We start from the raw sequence: 22,932 nt of genomic DNA, 5'->3' as shown, positions 1-22,932 counted from the left end.
GATCTAAAGTTAAGACAAAATGGATGGGGGACGGAACACAGCACCCTTTCCTTTCCTACGTTTTTCTCTCCAAAACAGCTTCTCTTCAGCTGGGTTTTTTGTTTTTACCAGGTAGGGTTGTTTCCATTTCAAAATCCAGCTAGGAAAAGAATGTCAGGGGAAAGGTGTTTTCAAGGGATAAAATATGGGCGGGAGAAGGGTCCAGCACCTCTAACTACCCATCCTATAGGACTACATTCCTTATTGGAAGGAGCAGGGTTTATAGCAGTGGCTCCCAAACTGTGAGCAGGGAGCCATGGAATCCTCGCGAAAAACCAACCACCCTATACAATGTATAGGATTGTAGCCCCTAATGGGAAGCTATGGCCAATGGCCCAGTAGATCAAGGGAGTTGCCAGTGAAAAAAATTTGGGATGACAAATTAACAAGTAACAAGTGAGGACCACACTACTTATTTGAAGCTCCTGAGGGCCCAATCATATCCGGCTTTCCAGGTTTGATGCAGCCACAATACAGCCCTGAGGGAACAACCATTTCCTTACCTTGAGGAGGCCTCCGTGACTCACCCCCCCCCCCATGCAGGATGTAGCATACACCCCTATGGCACTGTTGCATCAGTGCTGGAAAGTTGGATAGGATTGTGTCCCAAGGATGGAGGATGTTTTTGTCTCTTTGTAATTGGTCTGTTTTTTTCTTTGGTGCTTTGTTGGTTTGTTTGCTGTTGATTTGATTTTCATAGTTTGCTTTTCAGAATTGTTGTATTGCTTTTTACTATAGTTAGCCACCTTGATGGATCTTTGATGAGAAAGGTGGAATGTAAATATTGTAAGAAAATAATTATTTCACTAATTGCCAGGGAAAAAAAGCCATGCGTGCATGTAACCATAGCTCAATGTTAGAATGCCTGCTTTGCATGCAGAAGATCCCAGTTTGGTTCCTGTTGTCCCTAGATAAGCCTGGGTAAGACCTCTGAGACTGAAACACTGGACAAAACAAGGCTGCTGTTGGTCAGTGTAGACTCGGCATAAGGCAGCCATTTTCAACCACTGTGCCATGGCACACTAGTGTGCCGCGAGTGGTCCACAGGTGTGTCACAGGAATTTGGGGGAAGATCATTTATTAGTGGGGCCAATGAGCTTGTGAGCCCCCCACTGGCAGCATGGTATGCCTTGTCAATTGTCAAAAACCTGATGGTGTGCCTTGACAGTTTTAGTACCTTGTCAGTGTGCCATGAGATGAAAAAGGTTGAAAATCACTGGCATAAGGCAACTTCATGTTTTCCTAAGTCTCATCAGCCTTGCATATAACATCTCACAAGGACAAAATGAGAGACATAGCCCTAGACATAGCCCTAGGCTTCAGGAATAAAACCTGCTGGGTAGCAGAGAATGTACCTTGCAGAAAAGAGTTTGAGTTTGTTATGTTATGCTGGAAGGTGGGGCTGATGAAGCATTTGCCTGAGCCCGCTCCCTCTTTTTTTTTCTCTATAGGCAGTATACAAGCTGGCCGATGTGGCTTGCAAGTGTCACGGTGTCTCAGGTTCCTGCAGCCTCAAGACTTGCTGGCTGCAACTGGCTGACTTCCGCAAGGTGGGCGACCTTCTGAAAGAGAAGTATGACAGTGCTGCCGCCATGAGGATTAGCCGCAAGGGCAAGCTGGAGCTGGTGAACAACCGCTTCAATTCACCCACTTCAGAGGACCTGGCCTACGTTGACCCCAGCCCTGACTACTGCCTACGCAATGAGACCACGGGCTCGCTGGGCACTCAGGGCCGACTCTGTAATAAGACCTCGGAGGGCATGGATGGCTGTGAGCTGATGTGCTGTGGCCGGGGCTACGACCAGTTCAAGAGTGTGCAGGTGGAACGCTGTCACTGCAAGTTTCACTGGTGCTGCTACGTCAAGTGTAAAAAGTGCACAGAAATTGTTGATCAATATGTCTGTAAATGAAAGGCCTGCCAGAGCTACAAATCTATATTATATAAATCTATATAAATATATTTTATATATTTGTATAAATAAATAGATGGTGGTGATGATAATTAAAGAAGCTTATTTAAGAGACACTTTTGGAAGGACTCTAAAAAGTTTCCATTTGAATGACTGGCTGGTTGACTGCTCCTTTTTTATTTAATTGGGAAGCAGAAAGTGAGATTTGCATCCTTGTGTGGGTTGATCCCCCCCCTCCTTCCCACCCTTGACATGGTGCAGCCAGGATGAAAGGGAACCTCGAGGGCCACTGGTGACAAGAATGTATCTCTAGCTCCTTTTACCTCACAAGGATGCATTCCCTCTGCTGCATTGTGGCTGAAGTTCAAATGGACGTGTGTGCTTTTCAGACACAGCCAGGAGGATGCCTTAGATGCTCAGGTTGATTTCCAGGACTTGGAGTCATTTTCTGCTTCTTGGTGAAAAAAAAAAAAGACATGCACATGCTGTCGGACACCAAATGAGAAGGCAAATCACCCATGTTTGATCCTGATGAATGAATTAAAGGACCAGCACAGTGTGGCTGAAGTTTGGAGAGAAGACAAAACTGTTGCACAATGCCAGGTGGTGCCCCTGCCTCAAAGGGGAAGGAAATTATTATCTTTGACCTAAAAAATGCTGCTTTGCCCTTATCTCCTGACAGAAACCCAACATTGGGCTCTTCTGTGTTTTGAGAAACATTGAGAATGGAGGGAGAATCTACCAAAGCTCTTGACAGGCCTCTTTTGTGTTTTGATTGATTTTCTTCTTGTGGGGAAAAAAAAAACTGGCTGCCAGTTTCTTGGGCATGCTGGATTGTTATGAGAAAGAAACCATGTCTGCACCTAAGAGAACCACACAGGACCTGCCCAACGCTACACCTCAGTCTCAACTTGGACTTGGACAATTCCATTTCAAGCTCTTTTTCATTCTCCTAGACACTGCCCAAGATGTACAGTTTCTTTTTGACATTAAATATTCATGTTTTTGCCCTCTCTCTTGTTTTGTGAGTGCATTTGTTTTGGGTTGCTGCTAATGTATTTCACAGCTCAGGGACTCCTGTGCCAAGTTGGATGCCTTCCTGGTTTAAAATTACTGCAGTCAGATCCTGATTCTCATGTTCCTTTTTTGACATGGTAAAATCAATCACTAAGAGATTATTGTCAGTGTTGCATGAAGACATTTGATTTGTATGCTTCCTGGCATGATAGCTGGCTTTCACCAAGCTAAAGTGTATTTGTAATTGTGAAGGAGCATGCAAATGAATTTGCACACAATTGATGGTTTAAAGTCACCTTGTGAGGACATATTTAGCAATTTGTATCATTCTTTCTACATGTGCAAATAACTTCACCTGAGTTTCCTTACTGTATTACCCCGTAAGGAAAGTTATTATTATTCTCATATTGCAGCTGAGACTAAGAAGTGACTTGCCTAAAGTCATCAGGTGAGATTTGAACCAGCTTTGGAAACAATAAGGAAAGGCTAGAAGTGCCACCTGCACTTGCTGTTCTTTAAACAAAGCTGGGTTTGCCTCCAGCATGCTCTGCATTTCCTCTTTTGTTTAAAGAGATGGCACAGGGGAAGGAGCAGAACTGCAGAATTCTGCACAGCCATCTCATTGATTCTTCCACAAGAGAAAATGCAGAGCATGCTGGGAGCAATCCTAGCTATGTTTGCAAAGTGGACAGTTCGAGTGGCTCAACTTGGTTCCGTTCCAGATAAGTAACAGATCAGAAATCTCAGAGAAGGTTCTGGAATATCACCCTTAGATCCACAAACTGACAAGAAAACTAGATAAAAGAAAGGCCCCTGCCACACACATACACTTCCTAGTCCTACATTAATAAAAGAGGATTTGCCTTCCAAGTCTGATGTAGAAAGTGATCAGTTCTGCTGCCCCACTAGTGCAAATGGATTGGTGCCAAGTGGTGATTTCAGTGAGATAGTCCTTGTACCTATAGAACAATCCTATGCATGTCTACTCAAAAGTAAGTTCCATTGTGTTAAATGGGGCTTATTCCCAAGGAAGTGGCTATAGGATTGCAGCAGCCCTAGAAAACTAACAGGTCAGGGAGAAGACTAGGCTAGAACACTTCTACCTAATATCTCTATTCCTGGAATTTGTTTTTATGATTGGAGGCATGTGCAATATGAAGTGGGATTGTTCAGACAGGCTCACAATTTCTGCTATTTGTGAAAACTAAACCTGACCCAGAACAACAGAGTTTATCTTGTATGTATACAATGCATGTATGCATTCTCAATGTGATGAACACATGCATTTCTGTCTTGTCTTATGTATATGTATATATATCTTAGGTATACACAGAAGGAAGCTGAGGTTGTCTTATGTATATACAGAAGGAAGGTGAGGTTGGCAATGTATTTGTCACATGCAACAAACATGTAGGATTTTATGTATTGGTCCTGAGCCTGCCTTTAGGACATTCTTGTTGTTTTCAAATTAACTTTTAGCAGGGATGCACTTTTAGCAGTGGAGACTTGAGGAGTCCTGAGTGTCCACTCCCCTTGATTCATGTCATCCATGAGTCATAATGGTGGCCAGAGCCGTTGTTTGAGTCATTTGATTCAAGTCAGAGTCTTTTTGAAAGGTGAATCAAGCCCCAAAGCGGTGGGGGGGGGGGGGAGAAAAAAAAAGCAAGCACACACACAAAAGGAAATCTTGACTCAAGTCTATTTGAGTCTTTTCATTTTTAGGGTAAAACTTCCAAGTTCCTAATCAGTGCCCGAGTTTTTGACATGTGTGACTCGAGTCCATACAAGTCATGAAAAATGTGTGTTTTTGCGATTCGAGTCCAAGTCATCTGAGTTTAGTCCCATCCCTGACATTTAGTTATCAAATATAACTGCATAAATCCTACTTCTAACAGCCACCCCATGGGGAAAAAGGGTCATGAGCAATTATCTTACCTTTCTTGCCAGTGATATTTTGGATAGAAAATACATTTCCATACTATGCAGGGATAATTTTGTAGTTAACCAGTCATCAGAAGACTGAGCCAAAACCTGGAAATATTTACTGACATAATTCCTTTTATTTATAATACTTTTTTAACCTAACAACCTCTATATGAACAACCAAAAAACTGCCAATAAACAGATGAGCAAGTGTCCAGTAATATACAATCTGGGATTTTTACAAGGCCTGTTTGTAGCCAAATGCTTTCAATCATTTCCGACTATTTTTGCTGATAAAGATGTAAGTAATATTTATTGTAGGTAACATATTTGAAGGGTCTCTAGAATAAATAAGTGGAAGAAAACTCCTACAGCAAACTAACTTGCTTTAAAAATAGTGCTTGGTTTTTTGTTTTAAGCTTTTTTTTTTTTTATCATGAATCCATATGTTTGTTGGCATCCCACAGAGCAATTTCTTGGAATACACCAAGTGACCTAGATTTATGTTGTTTTTTTAAAATATCAAATCCAAAGCCAACTGTACAGTAATTCAAAGAAATGAAAACTGTTTTCCACTCATGGAAAAACTGAGAGGATAATGACCTGATCCAGCTCCCTTAAACTCACCAAGCATTGGAAGGATCCCCAAATCACATGAAATCTGTATGCTGCACATGCTTGGAATACAATATAGCTTCTTCTTGAACAGAAAATTTCACTCTTTGGCTCCATTAAAGATTTTTTTCCATTTGTATCCCCATTTTGAACCTAGCCTACTGAATTCAGTCTTCTCACAGCTCTACAGAGCTCTCTAACAAAGCTCTTAATACAAACCTCAGCAGTATTTTTCCTAGGTCCAAGCTATAAGCCTGTCATTAAGAGATGTGCCTAAAAGAGGAAGTAGATGGTTGAAAAGCAGCTGCTGGGAGGCAAGGTGGATTTATTTGTTTGTTTAAGGAATTTGTACCGGTTTAAGGGCCCTCAAGGCAGCTTACAAAATAAAACATCATTACAATAGATAAGATACAGTAAGTTCAACTGGATCACAATTAAAATTATGTATAATAAAAAATGTCAGCATTTGAACACTTCCCTAAATAAAAAAAAGTCTTGAGGCCTTGCCAAAAGGACTTCAAAGAGGGAGCTGTTCTCAATTGCAGGGGGAGGGAATTCCCCACTGGGGAGCCATCACTGAGAAGGCCCTATTTCTGGCCACCATCCCCCTCACCTTTACTGGTGGCAGCACAATTAGAAGGACCCCCTCTGATGACCTGCAAAGATGGGTAGGATTATATGGAAGGAGGTGGTCCCTCACATAACCTGGTCACAATCCATAAAGGGCTTTAAAAACACAGACTAGCATTTTGAATGAGCCAGGAAGCCTGTGTAGTCACTGAAGCAACAGCCCAATTGAGTGAAACTGATGAGTTCCAGCAGCTACCTGGCAGAGTCTGCCTGGTAGACACAGGCAGAATCCCGCTCAGGATTGTGAAGAAGAGGAGCTAATACAGGTGTAGCCTATTTATCCGTGTTAGTTCCATTCCGTGGCTCTGCGTGATTAACAAAAAAATGTGTTGTGCTAAATTCCATAGAGTTACACAAATACACTGCAACCTGATACTTCCGGATGGAAGGAAACTAAGGAAGCTGTTGTCTATCCCCTCCCCTCCATACTCAGCCATCCCCGTTGCCAGCTGTCCTGCTGAATTTTTCAGAGTCCAGCCCAAAGTCCAGGCTAAAGTGCAGGCTAATTTTTCAGAGTCCAGCCCTATGCGTTTCTACGCAGAAGTACTCCCAGGAAAGTGCAGGCTAAATCGCATGCTTTGCTTGCTAGGAAGGCTTGCTTGTGTTGGTGATAGCCTGCACCATGGGGGGGGGGTTGCTTGTGTCTGTGATTGCCTGCACCATCTCAGTGGGGGGGGGGTTGCTTGTGTCTGTGATTGCCTGCACCATGGGAGGGTGGAATTAGGCAAACACTTCCTGGGTTTTTTAAAGCAATCCCCTCTGTTGCTACTACACCTGTCCCTGTTTGTGAGGGAGAGAGCAAGCTCCACCTTGCTGCATGTGTTCTGGCTGCAGAGCTTCCCCCCCTTCCCCTCTTCAGTCTCTTTGCTGGCTCAGGGGCTCCAGGAATGTTAGTGTTCCTTGCAAGGGGAACCTCTTCCAGGGCTCCAGGGCTATTTCCTTGCCTGGGTGAGGCGGAGCCTTTTTGCAGTGTTCTGGGCTGCCTGGAAACGGAGCAAGATGCCATCGCAGGGCAAAGGAGGCAAAGGTATGTGTGACTTTCTGTACCCCCACCCGTTTGCATTGAGACAAATCCGCAGATAAAAAATCCATGGATAAATAGACTGCACCTGTGTGTTCTCTGTGTCGTTTCCCTACCAAATTCATTCTCCAAAGTGGCTATTTTGCTGCAAAAACAGAGAGGTGATTTTCAGTGTTAATCCACCCCATGCATATCTGACTCCCCTCAGCAGTTTTTTGGTGTTTTTTTTTTTTGGGAGGGGGGAGGATGAAAAGGGGACAATTTTATTTTCCACCTCCTGTGTTAAGCTTGTCTCTGCAGGACAGGCTTAATGTAATATAATGCCCAGCTTTAAAGGAAGAAGTTCATAGTTAGTCCACAGCACCTGAAGTTTAAATGCCCCTGTTTCTTCTGCAGGTATGCACAGTAGAAGGCTTGTGCCTGGGGTCAGCCAGGTTGGACACTGGCTGAAGGCCTCCTGCTTCTCAGGGGCCCAACTGACCAATCCTTGTAAAACCCCCCCCCCCCCATTTAGCAAGCATTGCAAAGCAAGTTGTTCAAGAAAGCAAGTCACACTGTCAGTGCCTTCTGCTTCCCCCATCTGCAACTGGACTTCCTCAGAAGCCTGTGCAAAACTTCAGAAGAAGCCTATTTGTGGAGGGCAAGAGAGAAGGCCTGCCTGTAACACTGAAAGATGAGCATCCTGCATGACCAGGAAACAGGAGCGATCTCTGGATACTCCTCTTTCAGCACTTCAGGAACACACAGACAGTGGTGTAGCTAATGAACATGTAGCCCAGTGCAAAGCTCAAAATGATGCCCCTGAAGTAATGTCACAACCATAAGTGACATCACACTCGGGCTTTTTAAAAAGTGCAAATTGGGGGGAAACCTGCCTCCTCCCCCCAGCAGTTCACCACACACTTGATCTGTCACTTCTCTCCAGCCAGTGGTATAGCTAAAACATCTATATGCTACCTGGGATCAAAGAAGATTTTGTAGCCTCCCTCCATGACAAAATCAAATGTAATTAAGTAAGTAAATAAATAAAAGTGTCTCTTATTGGTTAGAGACACTGTATTGGGGTGAAGAGGGATGGTTATTCTTCCCCTGCTAAATATAAGAGGAGCACCACTTGGAAAAGTGCCTCTTTAGCAGTTAGCAGGTGTAGCTGTGTTATGATACATGGAAATGAGAGCTGACTCATATTAACACCTTAGTGGTTTCATACTGTATCATAACATCTCATTGGCTCTCAGAACAATCAGTCTCATGGGTCGGTTTTGAGTTAAGAAAATCCACTTTTTGTTCCATAAGGCAGTTGCTTTTTCATTTTCTAGTTAATTGGCCATAACCTTTGATAAAATACAGATATTCAAATGGGGTTTGTTTCATTGCATTCAGCTTTAAATTACCTTTTCAATTATCTATAACATGATAGTATTATTTGTACATACCAAATTTTTTCACAATTTTGGCCACTGGTGTCAAGCTCAGCTTGTTGCTCCCCTAAAGCTTGTTGCCTGGTGCGACTGCTACCCCCTGCACCCCCTTAGCTACATCACTGCACACAGATGAACCCCAAGAGAGTCTCAGCACAAGAGTTTGCTCACAGGTCCCCATTTGAAATCTAGCCTCTTTCTAGGTTTTATATTACAAATTAGTTTTGGATGGGGGAAAGTTGCCAATTTTATTTTGAGAAGTAGGAAATTGTTGGGGTGCAGGAGAGACCTATGATCTGTAGGACAAGTTTCGTATGATGGGGTACTGTGGCTTCAAATTAGAACTTCTAGGACAAGGGTGTCAAACTCATTTCATACAGAGGGCCAAATAGCATTCATGATGTCTGCTGAGGGCCGGAAGTGATGTCATCAGGCAGGAAATGATGTCGTTAACAACTCATAACCAAAAATAAGAACCTTTTCTTACTTAGGAAATCATTCACTTCAATTGACAGTAGAGGAATTATACAAATCTTGATTATATTTCAAGAGATAGGAGAGCACAATTTTCATGTGGGCTGCCCTTTCAGCAGTAACATCTCAGCACTGATCAGCAGCTGAGAGCCTGAGGGCCTGATAGAAAGCATCCGTGGGCCGCATCTGGCCCCTGGGCCTTATGTTTGACACCCCTGTTCTAGGACCTTTTCAGCTAATTTACAGCCCTATCCTGAACCTGGTGGTGCCCAGGACTCCAGTGGTGCCAGAAGCGCAATTGCCGGGTCCTGTGGCCATAACAGCAGCAACCAAAGTGCTGTGAGAGTGTCGACCAGCTGTCCTCCCAGCGCGGAGGCACAGTGCCTATTGGTTCATTGCTAGTGCTACCACCTCCTCCAGTGCCGTGAACTTGCTTTATGGCACGTTCACGACACTGGAGGCAGCGATACGCGTGTACCACCAGCTTCAGGATTGGGCTCTAAATTAGTAGCTCCTGGATGAATGTTCAGTGCAAGTTAATGTTGTAAGGAAAAAGAGAATGATGATTAAGGCTGCTTAATCCTTTGGTGTTATTTTTCCTTGCTTCCAACACAGCACAACTATTTGTGAGAGAGGGTGGCATCTTCCAATTTTATTTTTATTTTTAATCTAATTTTAATTGGCTGGAGACCAACACAAGAAAGGAGATAGAAGATGAAGGGAAATGACAAGAGTGTCTCCTCTGAAACTCATTTTTTTAATCTAATTTTTTTCCCCAGAGGTAATTCAAGATGAGATCTTAGCTCCACATCAGTTAAAAGACACCAGCTTGGCCAGAACCAGACCATGAGCTTCATTCCCAGGCAGAGATCCACACCCAACTCCCACGCTCCATACAGTGCGCTGTACATTGCTTGCTATCTTAACTGATTGCAGGCTAATAGTCCACAAGACACCATACTGCCCACAGCTTTAGCCTTGACAAAATCTGTAACTGGTATAACTAGTCCCTTATTACAGTACAAATGTTAGCAGCTCCTCTTCAATCTATGGTGATTACTATCAACAGGTTCTATACAGTGTTTTCACCTCAAATGTTTTCACGTTCTTCCAGAAATACTTTGCTAACTAAATGGTTGTACTCAATCGACAGACCTGCATCAAGGCTGTCCCACCTGTACAAGAATATTTCTGCCATAGTGATCGCTTGTGTTGTGTGAGCAAAAGAGTTAACCTTGACTGTATTTCTATTTAAACTTGTTTTTGTTCTCATAGATAGAGGTGTTTGAAAACAGTGCTACTTATTTTACTCAGAAGTAAGCCCACTATATACAGTAAGTCTAGCAGCCCAATCCTTTCCAACTTTCCAGCACCGATGCAGTTGTGCCAACGCAGCCCCAAGGCAAAGGAACAAATATGCTCTTAGCTTAAGGAGGTCTCTGTGACTAATTCCCCACCACAGACTGCAGTGTGCACCCCATTGGCACAGCTGCATTGGTGCTGGAAAGTTGGTTAGGATTAGGCTATTAGGGCACAATCCTAACCAGGTCTACTCAGAAGTAAGTCCTATTTTGTTCAGTGGGGCTTACTCTCAGGAAAGCATGGTTAGGATTGCAGCTTTACAGCCCAAGCCTATGCATATCTACTCAGAAGTAAGTCCCATTAGTGTCAATGGGGCTTGCTCCCAGGAAACTGTGGATAGGGTTGGGCTGTTAGTCTGTAATTCAGTTTTACTGGAAATAAACACCTCTACTCATAGACAGAGGTGTTTGAAAATTGTGTTATTTATTTTACTCAAAAGTAAAATAAATAAAAGATGATAATCACTGCCATTTAGCATTCTTTCACATGCTCAGAGGGAAGGGAGGGGATGTTTGCCTTGAAGTGAAGCTGTTCTAAGGGAGAGAGAATAATTGATGGATTGGTAAAGCAGCTACCACGTTTTCCAGACTCACAAAGAGAGTCTGGTCCAACAAGAAGCTGACGGAACATACCAAGATCCAGGTCTACAGAGCTTGCGTCCTGAGTACACTTCTGTACTGCAGCGAGTCATGGACTCTTCGCTCACAACAGGAGAGGAAACTGAGCGCTTTCCACATGCGCTGCCTCCGACGCATCCTCGGCATCACCTGGCAGGACAAAGTTCCAAACAACACAGTCCTGGAACGTGCTGGAATCCCTAGCATGTATTCACTGCTGAAACAGAGACGCCTGCGTTGGCTTGGTCATGTCGTGAGAATGGATGATGGCCGGATCCCAAAGGATCTCCTCTATGGAGAACTCGTGCAAGGAAAGCGCCCTACAGGTAGACCACAGCTGCGATACAAGGACATCTGCAAGAGGGATCTGAAGGCCTTAGGGATGGACCTCAACAAGTGGGAAACCCTGGCCTCTGAGCGGCCCGCTTGGAGGCAGGCTGTGCAGCATGGCCTTTCCCAGTTTGAAGAGACACTTTGCCAACAGTCTGAGGCTAAGAGGCAAAGAAGGAAGGCCCATAGCCAGGGAGACAGACCAGGGACAGACTGCACTTGCTCCCGGTGTGGAAGGGATTGTCACTCCCGGATTGGCCTTTTCAGCCACACTAGACGCTGTGCCAGAACCACCTTTCAGAGCGCGATACCATAGTCTTTCGAGACTGAAGGTTGCCAATACATATGTCAGCCAGTGGTCCTCTCTCCATTAATGAGGCATTAAATGACTTTTTTCCTTTAATTTAAAGAGCTCTTCTCATCACCTTAAGACAAAACCTGTAGGTAAAGAAATCTTTGGATAATTAGGTCACACCTACATGGATTTTGTTACTGTAAGATTAAGACTGCAACCCTGTGAATACTTAAGTCTCATTTAATAAGTCCCAGGAACACATGAATACACCTTAGATTAGTGTTTCTCAAACTGTGGGTCAGGACCCACTAGGTGGGTTGTGAGCCAATCTGGAACCTCACAAGGAAGGCAGGACAGAGTCACCCCCTTGTTTGTCCCCTGGTAACTAGCAATATATTGCCTCTGGATATGCAGACTCAATTTTTAGAAACTGTTAGCCAAATTTTCAATGGTCTCTCCATTCACTGGCTGCTAAACTCAGCCCCACCAGTGAAAGCCACTGTTAAACAACCATGGGTAGAAAAAAGACATAACATATAGACACTAGAGTAAAATTGAAGGAGCACAAGGATGCTTATTTTCAAGAGATAAAAATAAAACTTCATTTGTTACATAAAGAAAGATCCCCCCCCCACCATCCACCTATTAAATCTTTCCCTCCTTGAACCCCAGCTGGGCAGGTTATTGGAAGAGAAGGGGTAAATTCAGCAGCTGGAAAAATAAAGCTGGATCTCCAGGCTGGAAAAGTCAATAGTGGGTAGGTAGAACCACCAATGGATGGAAGACTGGGTCTTGGCTTGGCTCTTTTTATCCTTTGGCCCTATAGAATCTTCAGCAGAGCAGGCAATCACATCACTCCCCTTCTGGCTTATCTGCATAACTGGGAGGGGCAGAGGAGGAGAGGTTAATTCTGTGTATACTATTTACCCCAACCGTATTGGCCTCTGCCTTTCCATTGGACCATTTCAGTGACGTGGAGAGGGAGGATTTGCTGCATGGGTAACAGCCTATCCTCCATACCTACTTTACCCAGGCTTCACGCACTGGAGAGGACACTCTGTTCTAGAACCACCATTCAGAGCGTGACACCATAGTCTTCCGAGACTGAAGGATGCCAACAAGAACCATTTACCCCCCCATAGGTTCTCTTTGTGGTTCTAAGAAGAGCAAAGATACTTTTTGTAACACTGTAATAGTGACTATTTTTCTAACAAAACCATACAAACAAGCTATGTTTGTTTGCTTTTTCTAAAAGCCCAAACAGGCACTGCATTTAAATCTAATTTTATGCTACTGTGCGATGAATCATGCTGTTCTTAAACTCTGTGGTGTGTGCATCGCTCCATAGGCATCAGGGAGCCTGAGTCCTGGGCGCTGTGTGTGTTTGCATCTAAATTGCATTTGTGTTTTTAAAGGGTTTTTTGCAGGGCTACCTATGCCATAACAGCAAAAGAGGACCAGGTACCCCAAACTGTAGGACATCCCAGAAAAATGTAGGAGATGACAAAATAAAAGCTAAAAACACTCGTATATTGATTTCATGTGGTTAATTTAAATCAGCCATTTTCAAACACTGCCATGGCACGTTGGTGTGTTACGAATGGTATGCGGGTGTGCTGTGGGAGTTTGGGAGAGGGTCATTTATTAGTAAGGCCACTGGGAGATGTGAACCCCCAATCAACAGAATGGTGTGCATTGTCAATTGCCAAAAAACTGATAGTATGCCTTGACAATTTTAGGACCTTGTCAGTGTGCTGTAAGATGAAAAAGTTGAAAATCTCTGATTTAAACACTATATTATTAAATTTAACACTATAATACACATACTTTATTACATTTATTTTATTAAAGAGGGCTATGCACTGCTTGCAGGGGCCCACTCACAGGGAAAAGGAGAGCTTTTAAGTTATTTTCCTGGACACAAGACTTAAAAAGAGGACATGTTCTGGAAAAAGAGGACATCTGGTCAGTCTTTTGTCATTTCTCCCTTACTGTGCACACTTCCCCAAATTCACCAGTGGCTTCACACAATCACCCACAGAGCAAGCAGCATGACTGAACCACCACCACCACCACCACAACAACAACCAGGCATCTGTGGAACAATAACCACCAGTGTAATCCTATGCATGTTTATACTCAGAAATAAGTCCCACTGTGCTCAATGGGACTTACTCTCAGGAAAGTATGTGTACAGTACATGATCGCAACCCAAGTTCAGGCCACAATCCTATCCACACTTACCTGGAAGAAAGCCCCATTGACTATAACGGGGCTTACTTCTGAGTAGACATGCATAGGCTTGGGCTCTTACAGGCCAAGGATATGCATGTTTCTCAGAAGTAACTCCCACTGTGTTCAATGAGACTTACTCCCAGGAAAGTATGAATTGGATTGCAGCCTTAGAGCCCATGCATGTCTACTCAGAAGTCAGTTCCATTATAGTGAATGGGGCTTACTCCCAGGAAAGTGTGGATGGGATTGCAGCCTTGGAGCACCATCCCCTGCAGGTCTACTCAGAAGTCAGTCCCATTATAGCTGCATCTGTGTGACATGCGGCCACACACACACCTTCCAAAGAACTACAGCTCTCACAAAACTACATCTCCCAGGGTGCACTGGGCCGGGCCGGCCTTTCGCCAGCACGCCTTCCCCGATCTGAGGTCAGGGCCGTAGCCCATTGGCTGAGAGAGCCTCGTGTGATGTTGACGCTTTCGAGGGCAGAGGTGAGAAGGGAGTAACGGTCGCCACGGTGGAGAGCGAAGGTGGAGGGGGCGGGATTCCCGGAGGCGCCGGCGTCACCGCGGGGACTCCCTCCCTCCGACCCCCCAAGTGCCGGCCGCTGGAGCGCGTGGAGCGGAGGCAGGTAAGGGGGGCGATAGCGAGGCCGGGGGGGTGGCCCCCCAGCCCCAGCCCGGGGGCTTCATGAGGTGGCCTCCTGCTCCTCCGCTCGGGCAGCTGCCCTTGGGCAAGTCCTGCTGCCCTTCCGGGCTTCGCTCTGCCGCCACGCTGGTGCTGGAGAAGGCCCAGAGCCCCTCTGCCCACACGCAGCAGGGATCAGGGGTGCACACCTGTGGCTGGGCGGGAGGGGCGGGGAGTCCGGCTGTGCGGCCCCGGTGCTTCCTCTTCTGCACTGCGCTGGGTTAACACTGACTGTTGTCATTCACAGTGTTTATACGCTGCTCTTCAACCAAAAGTTGGCAAGGTAGGACTGACTTCTGAGTAGACCTGGTTGGGACTGTGCCCTGAGACCCTTTGTAGTCAGTGGGGCTTACTTCCAGGTAAGCAGCCTAACAGCCCAGTCCTGTGCATGTGGAAGAAGCAAGGCTTTCCTGAGAGTAAGCCCCATTGAACAAGATAGAACTTAACTTCTGAGTAGACCTGGTTGGGATTGTGCCCTATGTCTCATAATAGTCAATGGGGCTTACTTCCAGGTAAGTGTGGATAGATTGCAGCCTAACAGCCCAGTCCTATGCCTGTACATGCAGAATTATTTTATTTATTTTTATTGTTCACATTTTATTTTATTTATTTTTATTGTTCCTCCAAAGAGCTCAGGGCTATGTACACAGCTGCTCCCCTCCTTTTGTCCTCACAACAACCCATTGTGAGGTAGGTGAGGCTGAGAGAAAGTGACTGGCCCAAGGTCACCCAGGAAGCTTCCTGGTGGAGGAGGAATTTGAACCTGGATTGTCCAGGTCTAAGTCCACCTCCCTAACCACAACACCACCTTGGAGCTCTCATTATGGTCAATGGGGCTTACTTCCAGGTAAGTGTGGATAGGTTGCAGCTTAACAGCCCAATCCTATGCCTGTGTACTTGGCAGTAAGTCTCATTATAGTCAATGGTGTGGATAGGATTGCAATCTGGAGCCTAATCCTATGCATGTCTACTTAGAAGCAAGTGTCATGATAGTCAATGGGGATTGCAGTCTTGGAGCCCAACTCTATGCATGTCTACTCAGAAGTAAGTCTCATTGTAGTCAGTTGGGCTTACTTCCAGGTAAGTTTGTGTAGGATTGCAGCCTAAATTGCTTTCTGTCCCAAAACAGCTTACAATCTAAAAAGATGCAGGAAAACCCCAGCAAACAGCAACTTGAAAAGACACTGTGTTGGGGTTAAGAGGGACAGTTACTCCCCCCCACACTGAATATAAGATTAACACCACTTGAAAAAGTGCCTTGCCCAGTTAGGAAGGGCTTTTCTATCATCATGACTTGATTTCATTATGACTTGTTATCATGACATACCACAGCCATTTTCAACCACTGTGCTGTGGCACACTGGTGTGTCATGAGTAGTCCACAGGAATTTGGGGGAAGGTCATTTATTAGTAGGGCCAGTGGGGGATGTGAGCTCCCTTCCACTAGCAGCATGGTGTGCCTTGTTCATTGTCAAAAATCTGGTGGTGTGCCTTGACAATTTTAGTTCCTTGTCAGTGTTCTGTGAGATGAAAAAGATTGAAAATCGCTGACTTATCATTATGACTTGATTTCCTAATCTTCTTTTGTGTTCTTAGAATAAAATCCTTATAAGATTTTTCAAAGCTAGATGATAGATAACTCTCCCTCACTCCTCCTATCTCCAGAATAACTGTAAGAGTCACTGTGGTGTAGTGCAATGGTCTTCAACCTTTTTTGTGCCATGCCTCCAATACATAAAGTATGAGACTAGAGACACTGCCGTCAAACCTGGCTCCCACCCAGGACCCTATCCTCCCAGCCCATCCCTCTTGCTGCCCTCTGTCTTTCCCTATCATGCCCATCCAGCACTGTTCACTGTAACCAAATAGTCTTAACAGAGAGAGCAGTAAAACCAAATATTCTTATTAGAGAGGGTGCCAGTAGCCTGGCACTAGTGAAAGCTATTTTGTCATAATTGCTGAGAACCTGAGCAGTGCTGGGACACAGTCTCCTGGTTCCTGATATTAGATGCCTCCCCCTTTACCTAGTAGTGCTATAGTCTTTTTGTATTCTCATAAATTGCCAGGACCTCACAACTGGGGCTTCATGACCCCATTGAGGTCCTGACCCCAAGACTGAAGAACAGTGCTCTACATTGTTATATCAGGTTAAAATGTATTCCTATCATTATGACTTGATTTCCTAATAATCTTCCATGTTCTTATAATACAACCCTTAAAAGATTTGAAAGCAAGATGATAAACAACTCTCCCTGGCTCCTCCTATCTCCAGAGTAACTTCTAAGAGTCACTGTGGTGTAGTGAGAGTGTTGAACTAGCCTAGGATAGAAGAGCCTCCGATTCAAATTCTAGTTTGACTGTGAAACACACTGAACCATTTCTTAGTATAACTTACCTTGCAGGATTGGTGTTTTTTTTTTGGGGGGGGGGGGGGTGAACCAGAAGGTTGGAATATAAATGTAACTGATTTAATAATAAATTAAGATCTTGTACTGTGAAGTCCTGCAGGTGACTCACACTTTGGTTGCCTAAATCATGAGCCTGTGTCTTAGTAGACACCTCTGCAACAAGATAGTGAGTCAATGGATGATAGCTGCTGACGTAAACAGGAACCCTGCAACTGTGGCAATGTCAGACTGTATTTGTAAAATACTTAGTTACTTTGAAGAGACTAAGTGGGTCAAAAGCATTTTGCTTATTACTCTAAATCTCAGTGATTTCTAGTGAGAAACTCTGAAGTGAAAGCTCTTTTAATACTTAAGAGTAGGAGAAAACAGAATGCTTTTTGGGAAAATGCTTTTTTTAAGCAAAAAGTTTACAAGGAATGTAAATTGCCCATGTGTTCTGTTCATTTCATATTCAGTGCGTGATTAAAAAGAAACAGTGGCAGTACTGGATGATGTGGGTAATAAACTAGTATTTTCTTACCAACAGTTTCAATTTAATTGGAGAGCCATTTTGGTTGAGTGGATAAACTAAGTATTGGGACAGCTCTCTTTGTGGGTATTTGGAAATCCTACTTGCTACGTTTCTTAACATATAAACTGACCTACAGTCTGAAGTTCTAGTCCACTGTTTCTCAAACTGTGGGCCAGGACCCACTAGGTGGGCCGTGAGCCAATTTCCGGTGGGTCCCCATTCATTGCAATATTTATTTTTAATATATTAGACTTGATGCTTCCATGGTATGTGATTGCATCTGGGGAAATGTGACAGCTCTGTATTTTTAACAGGCTACTATGTGTATGCTTTAAAGATGATAGTCAATGGGACTTACTCCTGCGTAACTGTGGGTAGGATTTCAGCCTAAGATTGTTACAAATTTTCCTGCTTGATGATGTCACTTCCAGTGGGTCCTGACAGATTCTCCCTCTAAAAAGTGGATCCTGGTGCTAGAAGTTTGAGAACCACTGTTCTAGTCTACAAAATTAGAATTGCTATGACTTTTGAAACTGCAAGGCTAATGATACAATCCTATGAATGCATGCTTGGGACTAGGTCTTTTTCAACTTTATGGGACTACTCCCCATTATAAATGACAGATGTATCTAGTTATGTGTAAGACAGTGGATTCCAAAATATGAACCAGGGATCTGCTCCAGTCACTGAGTACGAGTTAGCGACTCATGAATCATAGCGTGTGCTGTTGCAATTTGACTCGTTGGAGATTTTGAGCCTTTATGAGAAAACCACAAGTCATTTTGAGAAATGAGTCACATCCTTAAGCCCTCCCCCCCCAAACAATCCTTAAGCTTTTCTTCTCCTCTCAATTCCCTCAGCCCTTGCCTCCTGGAACCACCTACCTGCCTCCCACACCTGCTGCTGCCGCCGGTCTTAAGGCCAGCTTCTGGATTGCCCGCAAGGTAAGAAAGTGAGCAAGAACACACATGCACGCTAGGGACTTCAGGTAGGGACTTGAGTCTCTTTGAGTCTAGACTCTTTTTTGGAGTCACTGGTCCCGAGTTGCAAGTCAAGTCAGAGTTGGTGATGTCCACGACTCGAGTCAACTTGAGTAGCGTTTTTGAGCAAGTCGAGTCATTTCCAGTCAAGTGCCCATCCCTAATATGAACTATAAGTTTTAAAAATAAAAGCATCCTATGCTTTTCCCCCACTTGCTTAGGGAGGTATTCAATGTGGTTAATGGTAAAAAGTTTAAAAGCAAGTGTAATATCACTTAAAAAGAACCCTAAATCAATATCAAAATCAGATCAGAAACCTCATACACACACTTGAATCAAAAAGGGAAGACCGACTGAAATTAAAAGGTTCTCCACTATTGATAAAGAATTACCGTATTTTTCGCTCCATAAGACGCACCTGACCATAAGACGCACCTAGTTTTTAGAGGAAGAAAACAGGAAAAAAAATATTCTGAACCAAATAGTGTAATAAAATATTTAATAAACTATAACAGAACAACATTTGAACCATGTAAAGTGAACAGCAGTCAACAGTGGCATTAAGAACCATTATCACTGTCATTAACAAATGGAGAGACTTAAAGGTTTGAGTACTCTAGTTTTCTGGAAACCCCAAGAACTTATCATCGCTAGAGTCAGATTTATGAAGCTCACAAAAGCAGGTGCACACAAATAGGGGATCACATTATCTTTCTGCTACAATGATGTTCTGCCAAATTCCAATCCACTGGGCCTTGTGCCCGCTTAAGGCTGATCAGTCCCCCTTGTGCAACTCACCAGTGCAGCAAGCAAAAGTGAGTCCAGTTCTAGTCCACAGATGCCAAGTAAATCAGTCCCATCAATTAGAGTTGCCAAATCAGAGTCCAGAGCCAATAAGCCAAATTACAGTCCAAGGTCAGGTTCCAGGTAGGTTAGTCAAATCCGTCAGGGTATCCAAGTCCAGTCACAATCCACAGTCAGATTCCAAACACACAGGTGTTCCACAGCTGACACCACATCTACCTCCTCGCCAGTTCTTCCATGATTCCAATACAAATGAACAAGTGGAAAGTCCAACCACAACTTGAATTCTCAAGACACAACAAACCTCTGGATTTATGGTGATTTACCTGGGGCTTGTGCAATAAGCAAACACTGGCATTCTGACCAAGGAGACAGTTTTTTCTTTGTGATTGGGGGGGGGGGGCTTACATTCAGATGCTGGATGAGGTGAGTGAAAGCGCCCCTCCCCTGCTGTGTGAGTGTGGGGGGGGCAGAGCATCTGTGTGTGTAAGAGAAGGGGGCAGCTTGTGTGTGTGAGAGAGGGGGGAAAGTGTTTGTGTTGCAGAGAAGTTGTGATGCTCCAGGCTTGGGGGGGGGAGAGAGAGGGGCTTTCCTGGGAGTAAGCCCCCTGACCCTAATGGGACTTACTTCAGAGTAGGCATGCACAGGATTGGGCAGCGAGACTGCCACCCCACCCACGCTTTCCTGGGAGTGAGCCCCACTGATTCTGAGACTCACTTCTGAGTAGACAGGCGGGCTTGGGCTCCCTCCAGCCAGCTCAGCCTCTGCAGGAGCCCCCCAGCCAGCTCAGCCTCTGACTGCCCGGGGAAGCCGAGCAGAGTGAGCGGGCAGGGGGCGGGGCCAGGGCCGGGGTGGAGTTTTTTTTTTTTTTTGGCAGTATTCGCTCCATAAGACACACACACTTTCCCCCCACTTTTTGGGGTGGAAAAAGTGCGTCTTATGGAGCGAAAAATACGGTAGCAAGGGTGTTGACTTTGGCTCCTGTGGGAGGGAGTTCCATAATCCGGTTGTTACCACAGACTGTTCTTTCATAAGTTGTTTCCCGATGTACTTCTGTTGGCAGTGGAGCATGTAAAAGGGCCCTCCCTGAAAATCTTACGAACTGAGTAGTCTCATGTGGAAGGAGGCAGTCCTTCAGTTAGCTCTGGGCCCAGACTGTTTAGGGCTTTAAAGGTTAAAACCAGCACTGAAAACATACTGGTAACCAGTGCAAGTGGAACAGCACAAGCATATGTTTCACTTCCCTGGTGCTGGTCAGCATTCTTGCAAGCTGAAGTTTCTGAATGGTTGCATCCTCATGGGGCGCATCTTTATAGTAGTCAAGTTTAGATGTAACTAGTGCATGGACAAGTTAACTTTGCTTAATCCAAGAATGGATACATCTGGAACATCATATAAAGCTGGGTGAAAGCACCCAAGGCTGGTTAACTCCTGGGCATTCAAGTGCAAGTCTGGGTCTAGTCATACTCCCAAACTGTGAATCTGTTCTTTCAAGGGGGGTGCAACCCCTTCTAGAACAGGCTCAGTTCATAATGGATCCCAGTTTTCCTTATCACTAGCACATCTGACTTTTCTGGATTTACTCTCAACTCTTAATTGTGTAGTAGCAAAAAGACAGTGGGCTGGATACTGTAGAGACTGAGGCTGGAGTCCAGTGTATACTCGTAAGTTTCAATTGAAATAGTGGAATGTATGTGTGTAGGATTGTGCTGCGAATGGTTTAAGTTTTTATCATATTTATTATGGGCAGTATTTCTGGTATGATAGCTAAGGCACCATATTGCCATACTTGCCCATGTCTTCAGCTCAGTGGTTCACACAGGCCTTATTCTCACTAAGGTGGTAAACCAGTGTCTGCATCATACCATTTCAGATGGGGTCTTGAATGACTTCCTCCTGCACTTCTGGATGACCTCTGGCATAAAGTGGTTTAGTACAGTCTGTAAAACTTGTGCATTCCCAGTGTCTGTTGATGAACCTTGAAATAGAGGATCAATTTCCTGTGTGTAAGTAGACAAATTGAATTCTAGAGAAAGGGTACCTGGCTTCCTCTTGAGAAGTATGGGGTTCTCTTTTCCCTTAGTTTAGCTTTCAGCAGATAAAAAACTTCATAATATCTGTAGGGTTTATTCTGGTTTGATCTGAAGGAAAGTATGCACAGGCTGGTACAAGAAACTGAATGGCATTGATCAGTATTTTTCTTGGTTGTTAGGTCGGTTTGTAGGATTGGTACATCAGACAAGTGTTTTTTTGTTTTTTTTTAACCCTGATTGGAATAGTAGTGCTACTGTTTAGGAGTCCCCAAATCTGCTGTGGTTCTGTATTAATAGCGATTTGTAGGTCTAGTCTTCTTGAGCAGAAAGTTCAGTCACTGTTGGCTAGAACTAAGGGATGTGCTAGCTGTAACTTTACTGGAAGGTGGTAGAGTAAATTTAGAAGGGGGTTAGAGATCAAGTTTGAGAAATTGACTTCTCTAGACACTCATGTTGCAAAACAATAAATGTTAAAAGCCATTTAAAGCATGTATGATTGCATAATGTTGGGGCCTCTTACCACTGACTAGTGTTGAAAGAGATGGAAGATTTCATTATGCATGTTTGATTAGCATTTTTGATTTGAAGAACAGAATTAAGTCAACTGATGTGAAAAAGAAAGGAGGTAATACAGTATTTCTAAGGATTCCTAGAACTTCTTTACAGTCATAGTGCCATGTAAAGTTTTAGTATCTGAACCTCTGTCTGCCTTGTTTGACAGTAACTTGAGTGTGCAGTCAGTGTGAGAGGTGGCAATTGCGCAAGAATACAGAGAGCAGGTTGCCAGCAGTACAGATGACTCATTGGGTCAAAGTCTTCTGTGATGGTTTAGAAAGGATGGCTTATTTACTTAATTGTGTAAATGTTGAAATGAGCATGCTGAATACCTCTTGGAAGCTTACTTGCTATGGTAATATAGGTTGTTCACCTCAGTTCCCTAACCCCTCCTTAATCTCATATATGAGACGATTGTCCAATTCAGGACTATCTACAGCTATTTGGATCAGGATGGGCAGTTTGTGTATTCTCAGGAACCAGGATTAGCCTGGGAACAAGGACATTCACTTTCCTTTTGAGATGTCTGGTTCTGTAGTAAAGATGGTATTGCCTAGTAGTAGGACGTCTATAAGGATGGAGCATGCAGGCTCTGATGGTGTGCGTTGGCGAGGTTGAGGAAAGAATGTGCATCCTGAGGGATCTCTTCAGGAGGTAGCTTGGTAATGATCTTTCTGGAACGAGAAAAGAATCCAATAAAAGGTGTATGGAATGTATACAGTATAGCCTTGCAGGTCAATCCCTGTTCATGACCTGTTCAGAAGTAAGTCCCATTATGTTCAGGTGAGTGTATATGTTTAGTCCTGGAACCTTAATGCTACTGCTTGTTTCAGGTGAGATTGAGCAACCTTTTTCTTTTAACCACACCAGGTTTAAAACTCAGTTTGATCCAATGGACTAATCAGAAACCAGATCTGGGTTGCTAGTTGATCATCTTTGACAAGCTTTTCCAGCATTGCTTAACAGGAATTTGTGTGAAGAATTAATGCCAGGATCCATTAGTGCATTAAAAAAAAAAAAGACATCTTGGCTTTAAACATGTGTGCAGAAGAAACAGAATCTTAT

General features: G+C 44.1%; 2 protein-coding genes across 7 annotated transcripts in view; both read left to right on the top strand.

Annotated features, from left to right (window-relative positions):
• WNT5B (Wnt family member 5B) overlaps window positions 1-2,962 on the top strand; it is a 128,276-nt gene extending 125,314 nt beyond the window's left edge. For all 4 annotated transcript variants that reach the window (XM_066634651.1, XM_066634649.1, XM_066634650.1 and 1 more), the window contains exon 5: window positions 1,491-2,962. In XM_066634651.1, the coding sequence (XP_066490748.1) occupies window positions 1,491-1,949 (459 nt within the window). In that variant the 3' untranslated portion in view covers window positions 1,950-2,962. The remainder of the gene's footprint in view (window positions 1-1,490) is intronic.
• An 11,421-nt stretch (window positions 2,963-14,383) lies between these two features.
• The window catches only part of ADIPOR2 (adiponectin receptor 2), a 46,319-nt gene continuing 37,770 nt past the window's right edge, over window positions 14,384-22,932 (top strand). The window contains exons 1-2 of one of the 3 annotated variants that reach the window (XM_066634207.1): window positions 14,384-14,516; window positions 18,356-18,439. The gene's annotated coding sequence lies outside the window, so the exon portion shown is untranslated. Of the gene's footprint in view, window positions 14,521-18,355; window positions 18,440-22,932 lie in introns of all 3 variants that reach the window. The other 2 variants (XM_066634206.1, XM_066634209.1) reach the window with 2 other exon arrangements.

This window comes from Tiliqua scincoides, chromosome 7, assembly GCF_035046505.1.
Source record: "Tiliqua scincoides isolate rTilSci1 chromosome 7, rTilSci1.hap2, whole genome shotgun sequence".
NCBI lineage: Eukaryota > Metazoa > Chordata > Lepidosauria > Squamata > Scincidae > Tiliqua > Tiliqua scincoides.
The sequence above is the reverse complement of the archived record's forward strand: the minus strand, read 5'-3'. Positions and strand labels throughout refer to the sequence as shown.